General features: G+C 35.1%; 1 protein-coding gene across 2 annotated transcripts in view; it reads right to left on the minus strand.

The window, feature by feature from the left end:
* Window positions 1-23,075, minus strand: part of LOC149549185 (receptor homology region, transmembrane domain- and RING domain-containing protein 5-like) — a 118,624-nt gene extending 95,549 nt beyond the window's left edge. The window contains exons 1-3 of one of the 2 annotated variants that reach the window (XM_089792597.1): window positions 22,660-23,075; window positions 22,265-22,444; window positions 8,978-9,205 (exon numbers count right to left, since the gene is read on the minus strand). In XM_089792597.1, the coding sequence (XP_089648723.1) occupies window positions 8,978-9,205; window positions 22,265-22,409 (373 nt within the window). In that variant the 5' untranslated portion in view covers window positions 22,410-22,444; window positions 22,660-23,075. The remainder of the gene's footprint in view (window positions 1-8,977; window positions 9,206-22,264; window positions 22,445-22,659) is intronic. The other variant, XM_089792596.1, reaches the window with a different exon arrangement.
* Window positions 23,076-23,752: the final 677 nt, after the last annotated feature.

Consider the following 23,752-nt stretch of genomic DNA (forward strand, 5'->3'; position numbering starts at 1 on the left):
TGATGTTTGTGGGCATATGGTTACAGAGTACTCCCTTCATAAATGGGTCCAAATATTTTTTATCTTATTGTTGATGGCTTCAATTGTAAAATGTGGTTGTATTTTCTTCGTCAAAAATCAGAGGTGTTTATTGTATTTCAAATATTCAAAATCACTTGTAGAAAAAGAGTCTAGTCAACATACTATTACTCTTAGAACTAACAATGGGGGAGAGTTTTGTTCCTATGCCTTCTACTTTTGTGATCAACACTGCATAAAGTGTCAATTAGCAACACCCTACACCACTCAACAAAATGGTGTTGTTGAGTGTAGGAACTACACAACCACCAAAATGGCCCAATCTATGCTTGAACACAAGCAATTTCGAAAGAAATTTTGGGCTATAGTTGTCCACATTGTCGTCTATCTTCTCAACCACTCTTCTACAATGCCAAAAAATCATGCTCATTAGCTATAGTGATAATCATCAAGCCAAGTACCAAGTTGACATCAAGATTAATCATCTCATCTTCAGCTCTCTCCTCTAGTTATGAATTGAGAGGATCAATCCCTCCAAGCTCCAGATTTAGATATGTCTCCCATTAGGAGGGCATCAACTGAAAAGGCTCCAGCTGTTCTTCTTCCTACTTCTTCTCAAGTTCCTTTGCCTGCAATCACCCAAACATGCATCCATACCACTTGATTTTGCTCAGCATTCATCTTATTCTATTTGATAATGATGATCACCTTGTAGCTCATGCTTCAAATGTTAGCATTTCTACTATCTTGCCTAAATGGTGGGTTAAGATGATTGGTGATCTTCATGACGATGAGCACATCAATGATAGAACTACACAGAAAAAGAACAAACCCTCTCACTCATTAAATTTTGCTCCCATGGCCAGCATTCACAGTGTGTATGAACCTCAAACATACACATGAACAACTAGAATACCTCAGTGAGAAGTAGCAATGCAAATTGAGCATCATAACTTGTTGAATAAAAATGCTTGGGTTTTGTCAAATCTCCTTCAAGAAAGAAACCCATTGGCTGTAAATGGGTCAACAGAGTCAAATACAAAAGTTAATGGTACTTTATTAGAAAAAAGGTTTGTCTTGTTGCCAAAGGCTTCTCTCGACTGGAAAGAATTATCTATGAAGAAATCTTTGCTCCTACTGCAAAGATGAGCACCATTGAATTAGTCTTCGTAATGGCAGCCTAGTGTGACAATAAGGTTCATCAAATGGACGTCAAAAGTGTGTTCCTAGATTGTGCATTACAGGAAAAAGTGTACATGACACAACCTCCTGGATTCGAGGTTGCCAGTAAAGAACAACAGGTACTCAAACTGGTGAAAGGACTCTATGGCCTCAAACAAGCTCCAAGGGAATGGTTCATGAAAATTGTTAAGTACCACACAAATCAGGATTTGCAAAGGAGTCCTGACTCAAATTTGTATGTCAAGACTACTGGTAGTGATATCACCCTTCTAGTTATATATGTTGATGATTTAATTATCAACTACACTTCTGAATAGTTGATTCAGGGAATCAAACAAAACCTGTGTTAGTCTTTTGACATGACCGAACTTGGACTTCTTCATTATTGGCAAGTTGTCAAAATTTGGCAGTAGTCACATGGCATCTTCATCTCTCAGACTAAGTATGCACAGGCTCTGTTGGACAGATTCATAATGCAAGATTGCAAATCTGCATCTACACCTATGTTGTTTGGTCTAAAGTTATCAGCCAAATCTGCTTCTCTTGTTGAGAATGAATCCACATTCAAAGAACTAGTGGGTTGTTTGATATATCTCACCGTTGTTATCTCAACTTTGCAAAGAGTTGCATATCTCACTTCATGACAATTTCCACTTGAAATCATTGGGCTGCAGCAAAACACATCATACGCTATATCAAGGGCACTCCTAATTTTGGTATCCTTTGTAGACAAGCCAAAGATGCCTAACTTGTTGGTTACAGAGACTCAAACTGGGGAGGTTGTGTTGATGGCAAAAAGTCTACTTTCAGGTATGTTTTCAGCTAGGGCATAGATGTTATCACTTGGACCAATAAGAAGTAGCGGGCCATATCTCTTTACTAAAGGGAAGCTGAATATAAGGGAACAGTCAGGTTGTGAGACAGATTGGCTTCCGTAGGATGCTTTCCAACATCCATATGTCTCGAGCCAGCCCTGCATCTCTCTTTTTATGACAATCAAGGAGTCATCAATCTTGCCAAAAATATTCTCTTCCATAAGCACACTAAGTATATTTGCATTCATTGACATTTGATCTATCAGCTGATTGAAGATGGATCCATGGATGTGCAATTTGTTCCTATAGTTGAACAAGCTGTCGATATTCTCACCTTGTCCCATTTCTAGATAAGTTTGTCAAATTCAGGGGGCAACTTGGTATTACTGATAAGTTGATCATTAAGGGGGTGTATTAAAATAATATCTCCTATGTTATTTTATTTCCATTTTACAGGGCCACTATAATAGATTCTTTCTATTATTTGTACATTTCTTTTTAGAAACATTTTGATTGTAATCTCTATAAGAACAATTCAATCTTTATAAATGAATCATTCGATTATTTACCACCTCTTGTAATATCTTGTCCCATTTACTCGTCAAAACAAAATCACCAAGTTATAGGCCTCAAGAGAACATCCCCCCAAATGTGTTCCTCTATTTCATACCTTATGATGTCCTATTACACATTCCCACACTCTAGGTATTACAAAAACTCAACCTCTAGCAATAGAAAGTTGAAATACCTCAACCCCATGTCCTCTTCTTTGAATTGAAACTATTCCATAAGATGCGAAAATAAGAGCGAACATGTCCTTACAAACTAACATTTGTGTTGTATTGTTCTATCTTTGCAACTAGGGAAAAAGGCAAGCATCAATAGAAGATAGAAGTGTGTAATCATTTGAATCCTCCTCTCAATATATGGGAAGTTTGACTTCGCTTTGTTTTGAAGAAATGTCCATAAGACCAACCAAATAGTTTCTTACTGTTAAAATTGATGAGAGAAAACATGTCTTAAAAGTACAAAGCTTACAAATATCTAATCATTTGTTGTGACAGCTCATTTTTTAATTAAAGATGGGCAAACACCTTGAAATAATGTCAAAGTTGCAAGGCAGAAGCTACTTGAATCAGAAGATGAATCTAAGCATTAGTTTAAAGATCCTCATTTTTGCATTTTTGAAGTGTTTGAAAACCTATACTTTTATAAATGCAAAAAGAATTTTATCATATTCCACACTCAGCATATTGTAAATATTGTTATTAAATGTCCAAGGGGTTTAGTTTAGTTGGTTGAAGCAATGAGTTGTCATTGTGGACACCCTGGTTCAAATCCCAAGAGGAACATCTTTGTGGAATTCTAAGTTGTGACTCTAGGTCTTCTATTGGTTGTATTTGTCTCATTGTAAGAAGTGGATTCTAAGTTGTGACTCTTGGTCTTCCAATTGTTGTTTCTGGTGTGATTGCTCGAAATGAGCTTGAATAAGTTGTAATTGTTGCTCTTAAGGAGCACCTGATATGTAAACAATCTTAATATAAAATGTCGTTATAAAATTATCGTATATCATGCAATGTCATTTTGATATGTATAATCTAGTTCTTGAATTTCTATATCTCAAGGGAAATAACATATGGATTAGTAATTTTCTTCATTTCCAATGCCATAAGGTACATCGAGTCGATCATTTATCTAAAGGCAATGCTTTCCCACATATAAATATTGTCATTTGAGCTATTTAACATTACGTAACTCACAATTTGGAGACTAAAACTTGAGTGTTTTTAGAATTTCAGTTCACACCATACAATACAATACAATATGTTACAAATGTGTAGTAGAGTTGCTCTTTGAATTAAAAGGGGAAGCTCCACACAAAATCAAAATTAACCTACTATGAGTAATATGTACATGCAATTTTATTAAGGCAGTGGGTTATGCCCCATAATAAAATTAATAGACAAGCTTTTACAGTTCAAGGTCAGTCGTGTATCAAGAAGGAAACACGGCAGTAGATGAGCGGGCAAAGAAGGCGACATTAAATCTTGTATGAGGAGCAAGGGACAGATATGATGACATCAAGCGGGATGAATATTTACACGGTACTATATGGGACATTTCGCTAGCAATGGTGACTTCTATTGATTGTCTTACAAATGAGGACAGATTTGGAAGAGGACTAATAGCTCTAGATTTATGTTTTAACTCCTTTTATTTTCAATGAATAGAAATCAGTCATAATGTAGCAAATAGATAATGGATGCCAGTGTTTTTGGTTGTATGTTGCCCCTGAGATATGTAAGAGTATAATGTTGAAAGGGTAGATAATGTTGCTAGGAAAGGATCCTCTAGGACATTTTGTAGAGATATGTAAATTTGTAGAGGTAGAATGGATAGGTGTTGATGGAGGTTTGAGTCCTACGTGACATTTTGTAAGCTATATGTAAAGCTTTTCAAGATTTACTAAATGGGTTTTGGCCCTTACCATCTATTTACTGATTCAAAAAAAAAAAGTACCTGCAATTTATAGTATTTGCCAAAATAACGACTCAAATCCGGCTTTGACTCAGCAAGGGCGATTCAATTTGTGACCCAACTCGGACTTGGTCATGACTCGGCAATGACTCGACGAGCTAGGATACATTAATAGAAATACCTTATAGAAATATAAGATATTTGATGACTTGGCGGGTCAAGGTCGCTGTTCATTTTGACCCAGCAGGGGTAACCTGACTCGCCGACCCGGTTGACTTGCATGACCCATAGTCAGTCTCGTTACTATGATTTTTGCAATGTGTTTTGGATTTTACACATTCATACTAAATAAACTTCACATTTGTATATTTTGGTTTACCTAGTGTAAAGGGTAGAGATGCTCTTGTAATAATATTTCATTATTCAATGATTGAGTGATTACAAATGAAGATGTGGTATCCTTATCTATAGAAATAATGAAGAAGTTTCTTAAAAAAGAAATAGAAACATGCTAAATGAACTGAAACAACTAACTGCAAAATTAGAAACTACCTAATAGACTAAATATTCCTAAATTACCATTAATATAACATCAATTACTTTATTAACCTTTCTAAATGATCATGTTACTAAAACCCTTACAAAGGACAAAAATTGCTATTCATTTGGCCAAGAATGCATAAAATGTTGACTCCTCAAAGACTACTACATGGGCCTATTGTTAAGACTCTCCCTGGTTGGGATTTTAATCAGTTGGGATTTTAATCAGCTAACCGCTTTCTACAAAACCTTTGGGTGTAAGCAAGCTTCCCACAATAGTAACAGGTGATATTCATTCTTCTAGTAACCTTCCTCAAATATGAGGTGTCCTTTCTACTGAGTGGACTCACCTTTTCCTTTATCCTTGGTAGTAAACACATGTTCCATATTGACCATGTCACTATGACTACCAAACGGTTGTCTCTACCCAACTTACTGGAATAGCTTAATGCACAACTCATCAAGCTTCAAGTCAAAGTAGTAGAGGTAATGTTGAACATTTCAATGAAAAGATTGCAGAATCGTGGTAGCCTCTTTAGTGTAATCACCACCATATCCTCTTCCATATTGTGACTAACGGCATCCAATTGATCACATATATCCTTCATCTTTATAAGATGTTACTACAAAAACATCTTCTCATCGATCATCATAGCAAACAGCATGTTCTTCCAAAAGAATGCTCAGCTCTTGTCTAACATCTCATGTAGATCTTTTGGATCTGTTCATATTTCTACAGCTATCTTACCTAACTACACTTCCAAAAGCATTTCCTCGCTAACTTATAACTTCAACAAAGTAACCGCTTGTCAGTCATGTCTTGTCCTAGGTCTTTGAATGTCGTTGTGGGACAAATATAGGTACCCAGAAGAAGTTGGGCTACACACTGGCACTCGAAAATAGAAAGTGTCCTTTGTTTCCAAGTATTGTAGTTCTTATGGTTGAAGCATTGAATTCCATCCAACATGACATCAGTCAACAATGTCACTGCTTCGCTTTTTTGATGCAAAAGAAATGTGGCAAAGTCAAGCTTCAAAAGAGTTCAAAGGTTTTGTCAAAAAACGAAAAAAAAAAAAAAAAAACTTCAGCGAGTAGCTGGTGCAAATGCCGAAAAATCTGATTTAAGTTACAAATCAGTCAAACCCTTGCTCAAAAACTCTATGGAGAGCATAACTCTTCAAACCTATGATTTTGTCAAAAAATAAAGAAAACAAATCTGCACAAATTCCAAGGTCTAAAACCCTAGGTGCTGAAAAAGGTGCAGAAACTAAAATCTGAAAAAAAAAATGTCTGGAAGAAGGCTTAGCAACCCTAGTCATGGGCAAAAACCACACCCAAAGTCTAAAAAAAATGTAAAGGAAAAATCACAGGCTTCAGAGCAGAGTTCCATGACTCGGCTATGACTCAATCAAATGGAATAAACAGAGATTTTCCTTGATTTAAAATTTGTTTCATGCACCTATTATTGGATTAAGCTTAGAGATGCTATGACATTATCAAATAGAAGCTAATCTAAGCACATACATAAACATACATCCATCACATAAGTACACGCAAGGAAAATATATATATATGGCATTTAACAGTTACAAACTATTACATGCCATTATATTTATATATTTATATATATAATGACACTATGACAATCTCTATTGTATTGTAGTTGACTGAACTTGTAATCCCCTATTTTATGGGCTATGCCTTGCATCTTGCACTAGCCATAGCTTAGTAATTGATACAAATTTACTGCATTAATCATATACTATTGAAGTTGGTTGCTGACAGACAAGCATTGCAACTTCGTCCTCTAGCATATCAAAGTAAATATAATACCATAAACTATTGTAGCTTTAAAACCTTTTTCTGCCATATGTGTGGGTCATGACCATCAAACCTGACGAGTCATGGCATGACCCACATGACTCAACCAAGTCATGCAGATCATGGCCCCTGACTCATGGAGTCATAGTGACGAGTCATGAAAACCTGCCAACGACTACACGACTCATGACCTGCCTGAACTTGCATGACTCGTCACGAGTTATGGAACACTACTCAGAGTTCCATGACTCAGACTCGCCTCTGACTCTTCAAGGTTGACTTGACCTGTGACTTGTTCAAGACTCGGCAACAACTCAGCTATGACTCCCCCAAATGAAAAAACAGAGATTTTTCATTATTTATACTTGTTCCATGCACCTATTATTGAATAAAGCTTAAAGATGTTATAACATCATCAAGTAGAAGCTAATTTGATCACATACATAAACATACATCCATCATATAAGTACAAGAAAGGAATATATATATATATGGCATGTAATAGTTAATATCTATCACATGCCATATATATATTTTTCTTGCATGTGCATGTCTTTAGCAAATACTAGATCCCTGCTCAAAAGTAGAAAATCATGTGAAAATATTATTGAAATTAGTATACAAAATAACACTATGACAATCTCTACTGCATTGTAGTTGATTGAACTTGTAATGCACTGTTTTCTGGGCTATGCCCTACATCTTGCACTAGCCATAGCTTAGTGAATGATGCAACTTTACTACAATAACCATATACTATTAAAGTTGGGGGCTCACAAACAAGCATTGCAGCTTCTTCCTTTGGCATATAAAAGTAAGTATAATACTATAAACTATTGTAGCTTTAAGATAAAGAAACCTCTTTCTATAATATGCGTAGGTCATGACCATCAAACCCATCGAATCATGGCATGACCCTCATGACTCGGTCAAGTCGTGAGGGTCATGGCACATGACTCATCGAGTCATGGCGATGAGTCATGAAAACCCGCCAACAACTGCACGGCCCACAACCCACCTAAACTCACATGACTCATCGCGAGTTATGGAACACGGTCTGAGTAGAAGAAGAAATAAATCAATTTACTCCCCAAATGTTAAGGACTGTGTGGAATTTATATGGATGAAGTCGTTCGTAAATCTATGTATATGTATATATGTGGGGGTGGCGGTGTGTGTCATGTGTCTAGAATATTGAACTGATGACATGGCATATTAATCTAATACAGTAATCTGACTAAGCAAACAAGCAGCTCAAGCTCATCAAGCACCTTACACACCTTGAGCAGCTCAACCCAATTATCTGATATTTATACAATCTTGATCATCAACCTTTGACATCAATAACAATACACTCAACAGTCCATGACTCTTATCACCTTCCTAGGAATGCTTATGTTTGTTATCGTGGTAATTAATCACTGAATGTAAAATTCTATTTGCAAATATTTTAAATATAGATTTTCTCATTCAGACACAAAATGATGTATTAGACACAAAATGATGTATCTCGTTACCATTGTTGAATGATTTTAATTCTATTTCTATTGTTTGATTGCTAGTATAGTCCAAGTAATGAAGACTAGCATAATCCCAGATAGGCATGATGTATGTATAATTACAGCCATCACAGCTACTTTTAACACTATTTGTATGTGTAAAGTTTAAACACTACTTGCATACAAAATAAAAGGAATTTAAACAGCTGGCTTTAGTTAGCACAGATGTGGTATTGATAACATGTTTTCATCAAATATATGATATCTACACAATCATGTGCAATAAATACTCAAAAAGGCTAACAAAATCTTGATGGGGTTTCAGACAGCATAAATGTACGGCAGCATAATTAAGCCCTACAGTAAACTCATATAATCTACTCAAAAAGGCTAACAAAATCTTGATGGGGTTTCAGACAGCAGAAATGTATGGCAGCATAATTAAGCCCTACAGTAAACTCATATAATCTACTATTTTCCTTTCCATTTTCTGTTTGTTTGCTGAGTTTTGTCAGGTTAAATTATGAGAAAGTAAACTTTCAATTAATCAATAAGCTAGTCAACCTTGTAGACTAGATTGGTCCTATAACATTTATTTTACAATGACAGTTTTTACCGACTTACTTGTCACGAGTTCCTCTCCTTCCTCATTATTGTAAACAACTGCAGCAGTGTAACCAGCTTCTTGAGCAATACGAACTTTTTTCTCAAAAGTGCATTCGCCGCGTTCAATTAAAAGAATAGGAGCATAATGTCTGTCCTGTGGGGCTGGATTGTCAATCTCCACACAAGCATTCAAAGGTTTTGCAACATAAAGTACCCCTGTAATGCCAGATCCTGAAATTCGTGGAGCTGCAGTCACAATACACAGATGAGAAAATAGAATCTGACCTCTTAAAATGCTAGAGAGCTAAGACCAATCAAAGCTTGAACAAGTAATCAAAATAAAAATGGCAACTGAATCATTCTAATAGAACAATGTAAGAGTGTGAACTAAGGTGAGCAAATTAAAAGTGATGTACTAGATCATGCATCATATTCAAGCTAAATGGTACAACCATAACTGAAACACATGCAAACATAATTACTCGCAGACAGGGATTGGTACTGGTATAGCAGATGAGGATAGAGACCACCAGTACACCATTTTCAAAGAAAGTTGAGTGTGTGTGTGTGTGTGTGTGTGTGTGTATGTGTGTGTGTGTGTGTGTGTGTCACGATGGATGGTCATTATTAGGTATTTGTGAGATAGAGAGAGGCTATCAGCTATGGGGCACAGTATATAGTTGAATTAGACACCCCTACACAGCTGCTCATAATGGGCCAGTCAGTCATCAGCTAGCTCATCGAAGCACAGGCACAATGGTAATCATTGTATCTGTGCAATGGTGCAATGGTGTGAAAAGCAAAATGGAGGTTGTAGACCACACTGAACTTCATATGGCCCTCTCTGTGTGTGTGTATTTATGTATATGTATGTGTGTGTGTGCGTGCGTGTGTGTGTTGCATGAACATGGATGCATGTGTGTGTGTTGTCTAAGCCTAGGAAAAGAAAAACATTTTGAAGTATTGAAATAGATATTGAACAAAGGAAAGATTAATTGCATTGATATTTGATAATCAGTATCATGATATTAAAAATTATTATAAACCATAGTCAATAGGGGATGGCAGATGCAGATTAGGAAGGAATGCAATTTTTTTTTAAATAGGATAATATTTAGATGCATATATCCATTTTTAACCTTATTATTGTTTCTCTAAATTTTATCACCTCTTTCAAATTTGATAAGAAAAAATTTAACTATGTAAGATAAGATAAATTTATTAATGTCCAACAAAAGACACCAATAGTGTCTCATCATCTTTGGGAAAAGATGACTACCCCATTGCCCCTCATTGCATATGCCTCCAAGATAATATGCCTTATCTCCAAGATAATATGCCAACAAAGTACTTGGTATACCAGATAAAGTAGCACCATATGTGGATGAACAAGTCACTATACAACCAAAGAAGCAGCGGACCACAAGAACACCAAACGGTGTCTGGAAAAGAGACACCGGAAAAGGGTCTAAGGGACCAGAAACATACAACAAACTTGTGAATTTTTATTAGCCTATTAATATATTATTTCTTTAGTTGTTTTGTCATCAGCCTAGATAGAAAGTTTTGAAATCTTCAAGGGATCCTTCTAGGAGACAAAGAGACACAAGAAACTACCTTAAAAGTCTCATGTGTTAGGAGACGTCCTCGTATGGGTCTCCAAAATGGGGGCACGTATCCAGTACAGGAAATAGGCACCAAAGATTTCACAACTATAGCATTTAACATACTATAATGTGAGAAAATTAAGCCCAACTCAACAAGAAATTTAAGATTAAAACGAGCTTTCTTCACAACTGATAAAGTTCTCTATCTGATATTCATTGCTTTTTTGAAAATGTGTTTGTTACTTTTTTGATGCTTTAAAAAAAAATGTTTTCTTCCCAAATAAAATAACAGTGTCCTTATGATGGCTTTTCAGCAGCTTGGGCCCAATGACACTTTATTTGCACACTTAAAACACCTTATTAAACAATTAAATATAACTCGTCAATAACTTTACTTTTTGACAACTTTAATATTAAAGTATTTTCTGCTTATAAATTATCATAAGGTCTTACAAAAAATATTAAGATTTTGCCAATAAATTACCCTAATAATTCCGCCAACTATTAAGTACATAGAATTTTAGTCCACGTCAAGCTAGTGCCATTAAGGATAATAGACTTGTCCAAGGAGCTTGGAATTGCACATGAAAAGTACCATCGAGCACATCTTGGATGCTGAAACTTGTTTTCGTTGTGAGAATCTTTTCAAAATATCAAGTAGATAAGCTCTCTTGCAGCTACCATAAACTTCAACAGCCTCTCTTAGCAAGAGAGAGATTATTCATATGCCTTGCTAAAACATAAGAAGTTGTAACAAAAATGTCAGTAACAAAAATATTGTCATCTCAGCATGTCATTCACCATGGCTATTCCCAAAGGGTGAATCAGGGATCAAGGTCATTCACCTCAAACTTCTCTTGCAAAGAAGAATGCATTAACAAGAGATTGCACCTCGAACTTCTCTATCATAGAGAACTCATTAATATGGGATTGCACCTTGAACTTCTCACTCACAGAGAAGAACTCATAAAAAAAGGATTGCACCTTCAACTTCTTGAATCTCCATCACAAAGAAGAAGATGTTATCAAAATATATAAGAACTATTGAGGTTGAGACTCAACAAAAGCATCATTCTCCACAATACCAAGCTTGTCTTGGAAATAACAAAACTTCAGTCTAGGAAGTGGCCTGGTGAGAATGCTTGTTGTTTGCTCTTCTATGCAAATGTACTTGGCTCCACTGCTTTCCTTTGAACCATATCTCTTCAGTAATTATATTTTATTTCCACATTTTGGTTCTATTGTGGAAAACACGGTTAACTAAAAGCTTCACACTACTTTGGTTACCACACACATCACTGCAGGTTCCAAACGGTGCCCAATCAATCCGATAGGCAATCTGTGAAGCCACACTGCTTCTCTTGTAGCCACACCAGCTGCAACATATTCTGCTTCAGCCTTACTTTGAGCATCAGCTGATCGATTCCTTCTGCACCAGGAAATCATGGTTGAACCTAGGCTGAAACTACAATTTGAAGTACTCTTTCTATCAGGCACACATATTGCCCAATTAGAATCAAAGAACCCTGCAAGATCAGTTCTTTGCAAGAATTTAAGACCATATCCCATTGTACCACGTACATATCTCAATATGTGTTTAGTTGCAACCAGATGAATATATCTTGGTTCACACATGAGCTGACTTTGAGTGTTAACAACATAACATATATCAGGCCTAGTACTAAACAGATACAATAATGAAGATTAATAACATGTGCCTATTAGGATCAACTAAATTTGAAGTGGCTGCAACCTCGTGTATTTTTTTTCAAATCTTCTTCCATAGGAGTAACCATGGACTTACAGTCAAACATACCAAACCTTTTCATACTTAAAATGATCTCATTTGGTCTTTTCTATACTTTGAATCCAAGGACGTAGTGCATAAGACCAAATTCTTTCATACCGGGTTCAAAAGCTAACTCCTTACATTTAACAATGACATCATCCTCACTAGTGAGAAACAAATATCAACATTAAGTACTACAATTAAGGGTTTATCATCAACTACCTTAAAATAGAAGTTTGGGCCAACAACATTCTTAAGAAAGCCCAAGCTCAATAACTAATGATCAATTCTCTCATACCAAGCACCTAGAGCTTGCTCAAGGCCATGCAAAGCCTTTTCCAATCTGCATACATGTGAGTCCTTATTGTGTATCACAAAACCCTCCAGTTGTTCAATATAAACCTCTTCCTCAATTACCCCATTCAAATATGTCGCCTTTATATCCATTGATGAAGATTCCACCCCTTAACTGTTGCAACAGCTAAAATAGTTCTGATAGAAGTGTAACGTGCTACATGAGCAAAAGTTTCTTCATAGTCTACACCTTCGTTTTGAAGAAAACCCTGAGCTACAAATCAGGCTTTATATTTCTCGATACTCGCATCGGCAGCATGTTTTATTTTGGACAGCCATTTAGAAAAAATAATAGATTTACCTTTGGGCCTAGGAATAATGTCCGAGACATCATTCTTGACAACGGATTGATACTGCCCCGAGCTACAAATCAGGCTTTATATTTCTTTATACTCCCATCAGCAGCATGTTTTATTTTGGACAGCCATTTAGAAAAAATCGTAGATTTACCTTTGGGCCTAGGAATAATGTCCCTGACGGATTGATACTCCTCCATCATGGCATCCCTCCACACTTGCTGATTTGAAGCCTCCTCAAAACTTGAAGACTTAGATGCTATAATGTGACTCATTAAGGTAATATATCCTGCAAACTTATGTGGTCTTTTACTTTCCTGGAAAATGCCACGTGGGGTTCATATTTTTCATCCTCTTGCATACTATGCCTTGCCCACAATGATCTCTTCCTATCAGCTGAAACATTACTTGGAGCAGCAAAAGTATCTATAGGGTCAACAGGATCAACAGGATTAGCAGAATCTTTTAACTCCATAGGCTCCCTCTGAATCTCTGAATGGGAATCCAGAACAGCAACATCCATATCTTGAGAAGGCTCAAAATCTTCTCTATCAATTTCCATATTAAATTCTTTAGACCTTTTGGAAGCTGCGTCTTCTTTGAAAAAAAAACATCTGTGCTGATTCCAATCTACTTTTTGACGAGGAATATAAATTTTGTATGGTTTTGATAATTCGCTATAACCAACAAAAATACTGTTCTTTCCTAAAGGTTCTAACTTAGTTCTCTTATCTTTTGGAACATGAATACCAAAAATCCTCAGATGACTAATATCTGCTTTAGATCCTGAGAAAGCTTCTTTCAGGGTCACATTGTAAAGGATTGAATGTGGACTAGGACTTTGAACATACACAATCATCCCACAGGCTTCTATCCATAAGAATGTTTGAAAGGCTTGGTTATGAATCATGGCCTTTTCTGCCTCAACAATCGACCTATTCCTTCTTTCACCTACATCATTTTGTTATGGCTTATGGTGGGCACAAAACTCCCTCTTAATCCCAACTTAAATAAATAAAAATTGAACTATAACCAAAGTATATTCACCTCTATTAGTAGACCCTAAAACCTTTATCTTCTTATTGGACAAGTTTCCAACAAGAGCTTTACATTCTTTAAATATGGACAACACTTCATTAGAATCTTTAGATTTAAGAAAGTTAATCCATGACTTATGGGAGAAGTCATCAATGAAAGGAACATAATACCAAAAATCACTTGAGGGAAAACTCACTTAGGACCACATAAATCAGAATGAATCAGCTCTAAGACATTGTTGGCTCTAGATTCACCACTATGAAATGGATTTTTTATGTTCTTACATTGATGATTGAACACATCCTTTGCAAACACCCTCATGATCTTGATTCAGCTTTGGAAGGCCAACTACCACTTTCTCCGTAGAAGTCAAGGTTCTGAAGTTTATATCTCGCTTGAACTTGTTGAATCAAATGCAAGGACTTGAATATAATTGGCTGAAAGTCTGCAATGGATGTCATGATGGACACCACTCTCACAAGCTGTCTTAATGCTTGTGTTCTTCCTTGCAAGAACTTTTCCATCGGCAGAAGCAACATTGTAATCTTTATCTTCCAATGCAGAAATGGAAATCAAAATCCTCTTAATTCCAAGAACAAACAAAACGTCATTCCGATGAAGAGGAACTCCTAAATCTAGCTGAAATGAAGTAGAACCACCACCCTTTACAAAGTAGCAAGCACCATAACCAATGATAACTTGAAGGTAAGGGTCTTTTTCTTTCAAGTTAGAGAGATGCTCATGATAACATGTAATGTGATGAAAGGCTCCACTAGCAATATGTCATGTATCATTGTTCGTAGGTACATTACTAGAAAGGGCAGAAATAAATAAAAACCTAAGTTGCACGGGTACCTCTCCTCCACCCCTCTGCACCAGGAAAATTTTGAACCAATTCACAGTTTTGGTCTAGTTCGGACTTGGTTCGACCAAGGTACTATTTTTGCCTTGCAGATTCGGTTGGGTTCTAACCCGAGCAAACCAGCAGCAAAAAGTTCCAACCCGCAACGAATTGAGTCCAGCGGACGGCTCGAAAGTGCTTTTTTGGGAAAAAAATAACAGTTAAAGGGATTGTTTTAACTAATGAACCCAAACCCCTTTCCAAAATTTTGACAAACTTGCGAACCGGTTCACTAATTTCAAACTTGGAACTGAACCCGAACTGGCAACTTAGATAAAATCCCTGAATTTTCACGTGACTCTCTACGAGGATAAGCATTTCCAACATTAGTAGAAGCAACTTGACGCTTGGAACTAGAGCTACAATCTCTAGCAAAGTAACCAAATTTATCATATCTGAAACACTGAATCCTAGATAGATCCCTCTTCTTTGTCTTGAATTTGGAAGCTGAATCAAAATTCTCATCTTTGAGCCTCTTGAACTTACCTTTCTTCCCTTTTCCGTTAGAAGTGTTGGGAGCAATTACATGATCATCTTCATGATGAGTTTTATGTCCAGCACTTCTAGCCTCTAACCTGCAATCCTCCTAAATGCAATCAACTCTTAATTGATCAAACTTAGGAAGTTCACCTCTTTCACTGATTCCTTGGATGAAGGATTCCCAAGAGTGGGGAAATCCATTTATAGCTAACATAACTAAATCTTTGTCTGCAAAGGATTCTCCGATGGCATTGAGTTGATTATTTAACTTTGTAATTTTCATTACAAAAGAAACAACCGATTCTCCTCTAGCCATTTTAGCATGTAAAAGCTGACGTCTCAAGGCTAGAACTATACTAATATTGTTGAATTCATACAAGTCCTTCTACATCTGTCCAACATATCTTTGGCTGAATTCAACTATGAATAAATAGGTACCAAGTGATCCTTAATAGAATCAATTAGAATCTTCCTTGCCATGATTTTGTTCTTTCTCCATTGAGTTTCCTCAGCATCATCAAAAGGTTCCACTACGTCAAAATTCACATAGTAAAGAATATCATCATTATGTTCTGCTACATCAAAATTCACATACTACAGAAGATCATTCTCTTCGACCACAAATAGAATTGTAAATTTTCATGAAGAGAAGATCCTCCCAATCTGCCTTCAACTTTCAATCTGTTCACCATAGTAAAGAGCTGAAACGCACAAACTAAAAGTATAGCAAGGAGAATATAGAAACCTACAGATTCTAGTTTGTGATCGTTTCCTTAAACCCGCTCCAATACCATGTTAAATTTGAACCAGAATATAAATGTAATGCAACAAACTAAAATGCAAAATACAATAAACACAGGAGACTTATCTTGGGAAAACCCTCAGCTCAAGAGTGATAAACCCAACCCACAAAAACCAATCCTTTATTGAGTTCTTAAACCAACTACAATAAACATCTTGCTTATGATTGAGCTCTCTGATCAACCAATCAATAAGCTTTTAATCCCTTGAGTACATATTAATCATGAAGAAAAATATATGTAACTCTCAGATACAAATGCAACAGCAAGTCTTATAATATTGCTCTTATACAGATCGTCTGATCAACCAATCAATAAGCTTTTAATCCCTTGAGTACATATTAATCATGAAGAAAAATATATGTAACTCTCAGATACAAATGCAACAGCAAGTCTTATAATATTGCTCTTATACAGATCAAATATAAACAATAATCAAAATGTCCTTAGAGAAGAATGAACACAAAGCTTGTTCTCACTGATCAAAGTGTAAAACTGCAAACTGCAGATACCAGAAGACTACCATGACCACTGCTAGAATGTCAACTGAAAGCAACAGTAGCTATGACCACCACTCATGAATCATATGCTATGAATAGGAGTCTCCATGTGGTCACATGAAGAGACAAGGTGGTTATAATTGAGACTGATGCCTTCAATGCCTATGTTGAATGAAGAGCAGAGGACATCCATTACGAACCACGTCAGATATACATTATGTGACACATCATCGCCTCTTTGATGTCTCTTGAGCAACTCAGCAATAAAGATACAGATAATATATCAAAGAAATCTCTCCCGCAGAAACATAAAATATGGCATGAACGCGAAGCCGAAAATCTTTATACGGAGAAGACCAAACACATAATGGATCCAATATTAACTGTCATCATCAATGAGAGGATGGTAGACACAAGGATGCCTTCTCATAGCCACAATACTCGTAGTAGCCATTACACACACACAGCATGAAACAAACTGTTCGAGCTCAATAAAGACCATAATATAGCTGACAATAGGAAGATTCTGATGAAACGCAGAACAGCTGCAGCTTAAATAAAATATGAACTCCAAATGGTGCTTCAAACAAACATGGCAAGAGAAAAATACAGACTTGAATGGAATGGTACACAGAGCAGCTCACCAACTAGGTAGATAAACAGGAGCAAAAATCAATATCCCAGATTTAGATTTTACAGTCCAGCAAGGCAGATGAATCTCAGACAAACCCACGGTAATCATATCAGGTAGATAAGCTCTCTCGCAGCTACCATAAACTTTGACATATTTCAACAAAAAGTCCGAGAAAATAAAACAGTAAGGCGTAATATTAAAAACAACCTCCATTACATTAGGCCACAAGGTAGAATACATAAAATACAAAAACAATAAGGCATGAAAACCACCCTAAAAGGAACTCCCAACGTCTATCTTCCTCAAATTCACCATGGGCAAGAACATTGTCATAGCACTTATCCACCCAACCTCAAAGTATTACACTCCCATGAAATTCTTCCTAGCATGAAAAATAATGATGCCTAGCAATTTGAATCTTGGAAGAGTAATGGAATCTGTGCAGCATGATATATCTACACTTTGATGCTGATGTAACAATAGCATGATATGGCAGAAAGTAATGGGACCATCATTAAAATTGGGTACATGAACTAATATAATATTTTATTTTATTTTAAATGGCCAAAGACTATTGTAAGCCATTTGTCAGCAGATAAATATTAATAACCTATCATCCTCTGTTCCTCCATATTTGGCACCATCCAAAACACAAAACAATCAAGCAGATGAAGAATGAAAACACTCATAGGCATTCAAAGGCATCAATCTATGTATTAACTACTTGATAATTGTGTAAGTCATGTAAAACCATTCAAGCACATTATATCATCAGAAAATCTAATCACCATATTTTCCAAAATTGCACATGAGTGTATAAAAAGCCTACAAAAGCATGTAGAAGCATACAAAAGCATTCAAGAGGTTAGACCAAGCAATATCTACTTGAAAATTTAACAGAAATTAGAAAAACAATTAGGTCATAATTACTCTTCAAATTAAACATATGTGATGTCCTCTTCTTGAAAGATAATTCAATAAATAAAAATGTGAAAATAAAAATAAGATGGTAGTACATGTATAAATGCAAGAGACCATATAAGATTAAATAAGTTTTAACGAAAATTTGAACTTTTTTAATCATACTCTTACATATACTTGAAGGAAATCCATGTCAATGTCATCCTTACATTACTAAAGAATGAAAGCAAAAAACAGCACAATCATACATTGTGGAATTGTGATTGAAACACGCCCAGAAATCTATTAAGTCAAATAGCTCAAAGAATTCAAATATATAAGACATCACTGGCAAGTTTCAAGAAAAACATTAGATGACCAAATATAATATGCATCAAATTATGTTATAATATCAATAAGAGAAGATTTCTAAAGATGACAAGGAATGGTGATTAATCAACCATTAAAAATCAATAAATTATCATTGAACCCCAAGAATATCCAAGATGTTCAAGGGAGATGATTAAGGAAACAAGAGGGTCATATTGATGACTAAACAAAAACTATCAATGAGCAAAGCATTTGAGTACAGTGGAGAATGAATTGAATTGAGAAGGTGGTGTGTAAAGACACCACAAGCAATGATTGTAGCCCATGAAGTCAGAGAAAGAGCATGGTATAGGATACGAAGCAACCGATAAGGACAAAAAATGCACTATCATTAATCAGACTATATGTTCAACAATAATGTTTAAAAGAAACACATGTCACAATAAAAGATCTTATGTGATGGTCAACGGTTCTTTGAGTTATGGGTAAGCACAATATTAACAAAAACTTTAGTAATGATATAATGTTTATTGAGCACCAATTAGTAAGAAAATTAATCACCATAATTGCCACCACTTCCATTAAGACAAGGATCAATTACACAAAGCATCATAAGTTATGCAACAATTAGTGGAGCAGCGATAATTATGAAGGGATGCAATTAATGAGAGAAGGAAGACATTTATGAACAGATGTAAGACATGTCTATTGAAATGTTACTTATCACTCCCCAAACAAGATATAAGAGTGTAGTCACAATCCTCATTTGGGACATCAAACAGGAGAATGTGGAGTATCAATTATAACTGAATTCATTAAAGTAAATCTACTATACTGCTGGCAAGCACCATGTGGTATCAAACTATGCTAAAGTTATTTATTTAGTGAGATACTGATTTATGAGGGTATTATATCGGAGATCTATTAGGGGTAAAGAACTATTATAAGAATAACACCAGAATTATATATCAGTTATGACATCATTCATATTCATATACATATATAACAAATTATTAATATTGTGGATAAATCATTAATAGATTACCTTGTATGTATGTATATGTGTCTTACCCTTTAAGCAAACAAGGCAAATGGAAGAAGGTAGGGAATTGTAGTTTACCAATTCTCCCAAGCTAAGTAGGCCACCCAAGGGATGGAGTTGTCATAGTGGAACACCATACTCTTGGGCTTACTTGGGTTGAGCAGTTTACAAGCACCCTCTCGAGGCTTTCCTACCAAACCAAATGATGATTGGTTATGGGTAGAAGATATATTTATTATTCTATGTAATATACTATAATATTTTCTATTAAACCATGTATTTGTTTGTCTATCCATAAGTTACAGATATTTTAATATGATGAACTATATTGCAGAATTACAAATGTAGGGCAAAATTTAGGCAGTCCTAGTAGGGGACATTACAACATATCCATCAAACCATTGAGATACTTGTAGATAATGTATAGTAAATACGTCATGTTTCAGTAATGAATGTTGATATGACTTCATATTAGGCAAATATACTAAATTCATTATGATAAAGCATACTATTAAGCAGATCAATGACATAAAAGCCAATATTGATCATTACTCCTTTATAATCGGCCATCAACACTAACATATGGCTTATCCAAAAACATCTAAAATTCTACTTGTATGAAGATCAAATACACCAGACAATTACCTCATAAGGGAAACTTGAAAAGGATATTTTTATTATACTATCAAGTTTTCCAACTTTGACTTATTATATAATTTATACCAAAAGAAAAACTTCAAATGCATGCACATACTTTTTAGAATACCAAGGCTTGGCTAATAACACCTAAGGGATTTACTCATCAAAATGGTCAGGAGGCAATATAAATTGCAAATAAAGGAAATAATATATTAACATATCATTTATCACAGTACATTCAAGAATTTGAAATAATATTAGATATCTGCATACTATAGATTCTAACTACTCTTCACTTAACATAAACATATATAATTTATATTTATATACTAACAAATTAATGATAATTAATATTTCATGTTTGTAATATAGTAAACTTGTTTTGTTTCTCAATATATTCAATTTATAGAAAGGTAGAAATCTAGATCACCTATAATGATAGAAGAAATAAAATTCATATACTATTACACAGTGAATAAAGATGAGAGAGAAATAAGGTGAAATGTTTGCAACAATGAGACAGTGACAGCAAATTAAAAGTGAAGAATGTAATAAATCTACCGCAGAGAAAAAACTCAGCTGTTCAATATTATCTGAGTCTCTAAATAGCTATCTTTTTGCCCATGTGGAACTATTACTTGCTGTGGTTGTACACATTTTGGTCATTTATTAAACACACTTTTAGCCACAACTGCAACTCAAATCCACAACGAAAAAAATTGCAGCAATGTAGACAACAATTCTAAGATTTTTAACTTTTTGTCAAGTTTTAAAAAATTCATGGTTTAAGAGTTTTGGAAAAACCCTGGCTATTTTGAAATGTCTAGAAATCCCCCAACCATCCCCAACAAGGGGGCATCCCAGAGATCTTCCCTACTTCTGTAGGGAATCCCAGGGATGTTTCCCCATCGCTGGTGGAAGTGGGAAGACAGAAGTGGGCATTGCCCCATCATTTCTATGTCTTGGGAATGACTCCATCTGTAGAAATATACGATGTTAAAGGCAACACGTCCCTGTTGAACACTGATTGTAAATAACTTTTGTGCAACCACGTTAGACTGTTGCACAACAGCAAAAAAATTGTTATGCTATGCAGCAATTGACAACTCTTTTTTGGTAATTAGTTTACTGTTAAGTTATTCCAGTACATTATTTACTGTTAGTCTGCTGAGGTTTGGTTTAATTTGTAATTCTATTGCTAGTACATTATTTACTGTTAGTCTGCAGAGATTTTGTCCGATTTGTAAATTTATTTATTTTTCTCCATTTTACAAAAAAACCAGTTAATTTCTATTTTTCCAAAATGTATATGGAATTTGGAAGTAAATTATGAGCATACAAATATAATTTGTAATTCTTATTTAAACTTGACACTCAGTGTCAAAACTTGTTTTTTGGTCTATGATGTATATTTAACTCTAGTTTGATCTATGTATGAAGGAAATCGCTAATGTGTCCCCTAATTTAGGTAATAAGCATGTTTTTGAAAAACTTTTTTTCCGCTTTTTAATGTTCAAAAATTTCTCAAGTTATTGCAAGGTTTTTACCAACTCGTGAATGTAAAATTCTGGGTAAGCTTGGTTATTGCCAGGTCCAATTTTTTCAACTATGGTCTTAGCAATAATCACATAGGAAATATCTTAATATAAAAAAAATAATAACATAGGAAATAAACAACTGTTGAATTTCTATGACTGTTTTGTAACTATAAATTTCAGGGTTATGTTAGAGTTAGCGATAGTTTATACCAAAAATTTACTGATACAAATTTGTTGTTACATCATTCAATCAACCACCATAGGTACATATCTGAACGTAGGTAAGCTCATATTCTTCTAACATTATTCACTCAATGAATACAATATAAAAAACCACAAATTGACAAGTAAAAAGAGCATTATGCAGTGCCCATATATCCAACAAAACCTTAAAAATCAAAGGAAAATATAAAACTGCAAATTGTTTCCCAAAAAAACCAAGATTGAAATTGCTTACCAAAGCTTGCTTCAACGTCACGAAAAGGAATGGACTCATTTGAAGGAGTGACGAGAACAATAGTGGAATGTGCCCTTCCTAAAATGGCGATGAGAAACACCACAGCGAGGCCAGCTGAGGCAATCATGAGTCCTTTCTGAATCATTATTCACAGTTTAAAGCTTTTCCCAATTCCTCACTCTGTCCATAGAGATCCAAAACCTCAGAACTTTTGGCATGTTATGAAAATCAAAACTAGAAAGTATCAACTGAAACTGATGATACGCATTACGGTGCATAAATTGAATTGTTTCTGCTGAATTCTGGGGTTTACAGATGCCCAAAAACCTCTAACCACTAACATAGATAAAATTCATTTGATAGAAACACTTTTAATAGCTCAAAATGTCACTTACCTGTATTGCGATATTCAATGCCTATTGGATTGCCACCATGACCAAATACCTTAGGCTCCATAATCAGCGAGACAACTTTTTAAATTTGAGCTTCGAATGTTTCTTCCCCTGCTGCCTCTGATATTTTTTCCCTTCCGTTACTGGGCGAATTTTTCTTTTGAATTGCTGCGGTGCTGCTCCACGAAGGGTAGTCTGACTAGCTTACCCTCCGTTTAGCCAAGGACGATGTCAGATCCCTAAATGTCGTTTACGAAGAAATTTAATGAAATATGCACTTTCGCGGAAACTGCTTCCCGTATCTTAGTTTTAATTTTTGTTCTTCTTGTTGTTCTTGATAGGGAATTGTGCACGGATATTTTTGGTCTCCTTTTTCAAAAAATATGTGGTCCGCGAGGCTTTTAAAATCAAACCAAAACCAGCAAACTTTATATTTGAGTTGATAATTGAAAAAAAGGTGTATGATTTTTCCTCATCTATGTGTGATAAGATATTGGATGGATCATTTTAATTTATTGGGATTTATGAGACCAAGTGATTATAAAAGTTACAAATGAACATATTTTTAAATTTTTTTATTTATGAAATTTTTTATTAGTCTTGATCAAAAATCTTGTCATTTTGTAAAGTTTGTCTATTCGAAAAGCTATCTACCTTCAAAATATTTTCAAACCACTTACCAATATCGTCATGTGTTGCACACTTTATGATGAAATATCTTTCAAAAGATGCAAGTTATTTCTTCCCACTTTTACTTAGGGTTTGCCCATCGACACATTTCATATCAAATGTGATGAGAACTAGTCCTCAACTGTGCTGCTAAAACTTTGGCCATTCCCTTAATTAAAACCCTCAAATGACCTTTTTAATTATGTTTCTATGTCAAGTTGATTTCTTTATCATAACCTATTTTTTCTGCGGTTTTGTTTTGTCCACTTGATAATGATGTTTGTTTTTTCTCATGCTAACTTTTCCATCTTCTTATTAGAGGTTAGGACACTCATGACGATGCCTCATTTTTGTATCCATTTGTTGTTTGTTTCCTCTAATTCTTCTACTTGTGGTTTATTTCCTCTCCCACAATCATTTTGAGCCA

This window comes from Cupressus sempervirens, chromosome 7, assembly GCF_028749045.1.
Source record: "Cupressus sempervirens isolate cs-2001-9-10 chromosome 7, ASM2874904v1, whole genome shotgun sequence".
In the NCBI taxonomy this organism is placed as follows: Eukaryota; Viridiplantae; Streptophyta; class Pinopsida; order Cupressales; family Cupressaceae; genus Cupressus; species Cupressus sempervirens.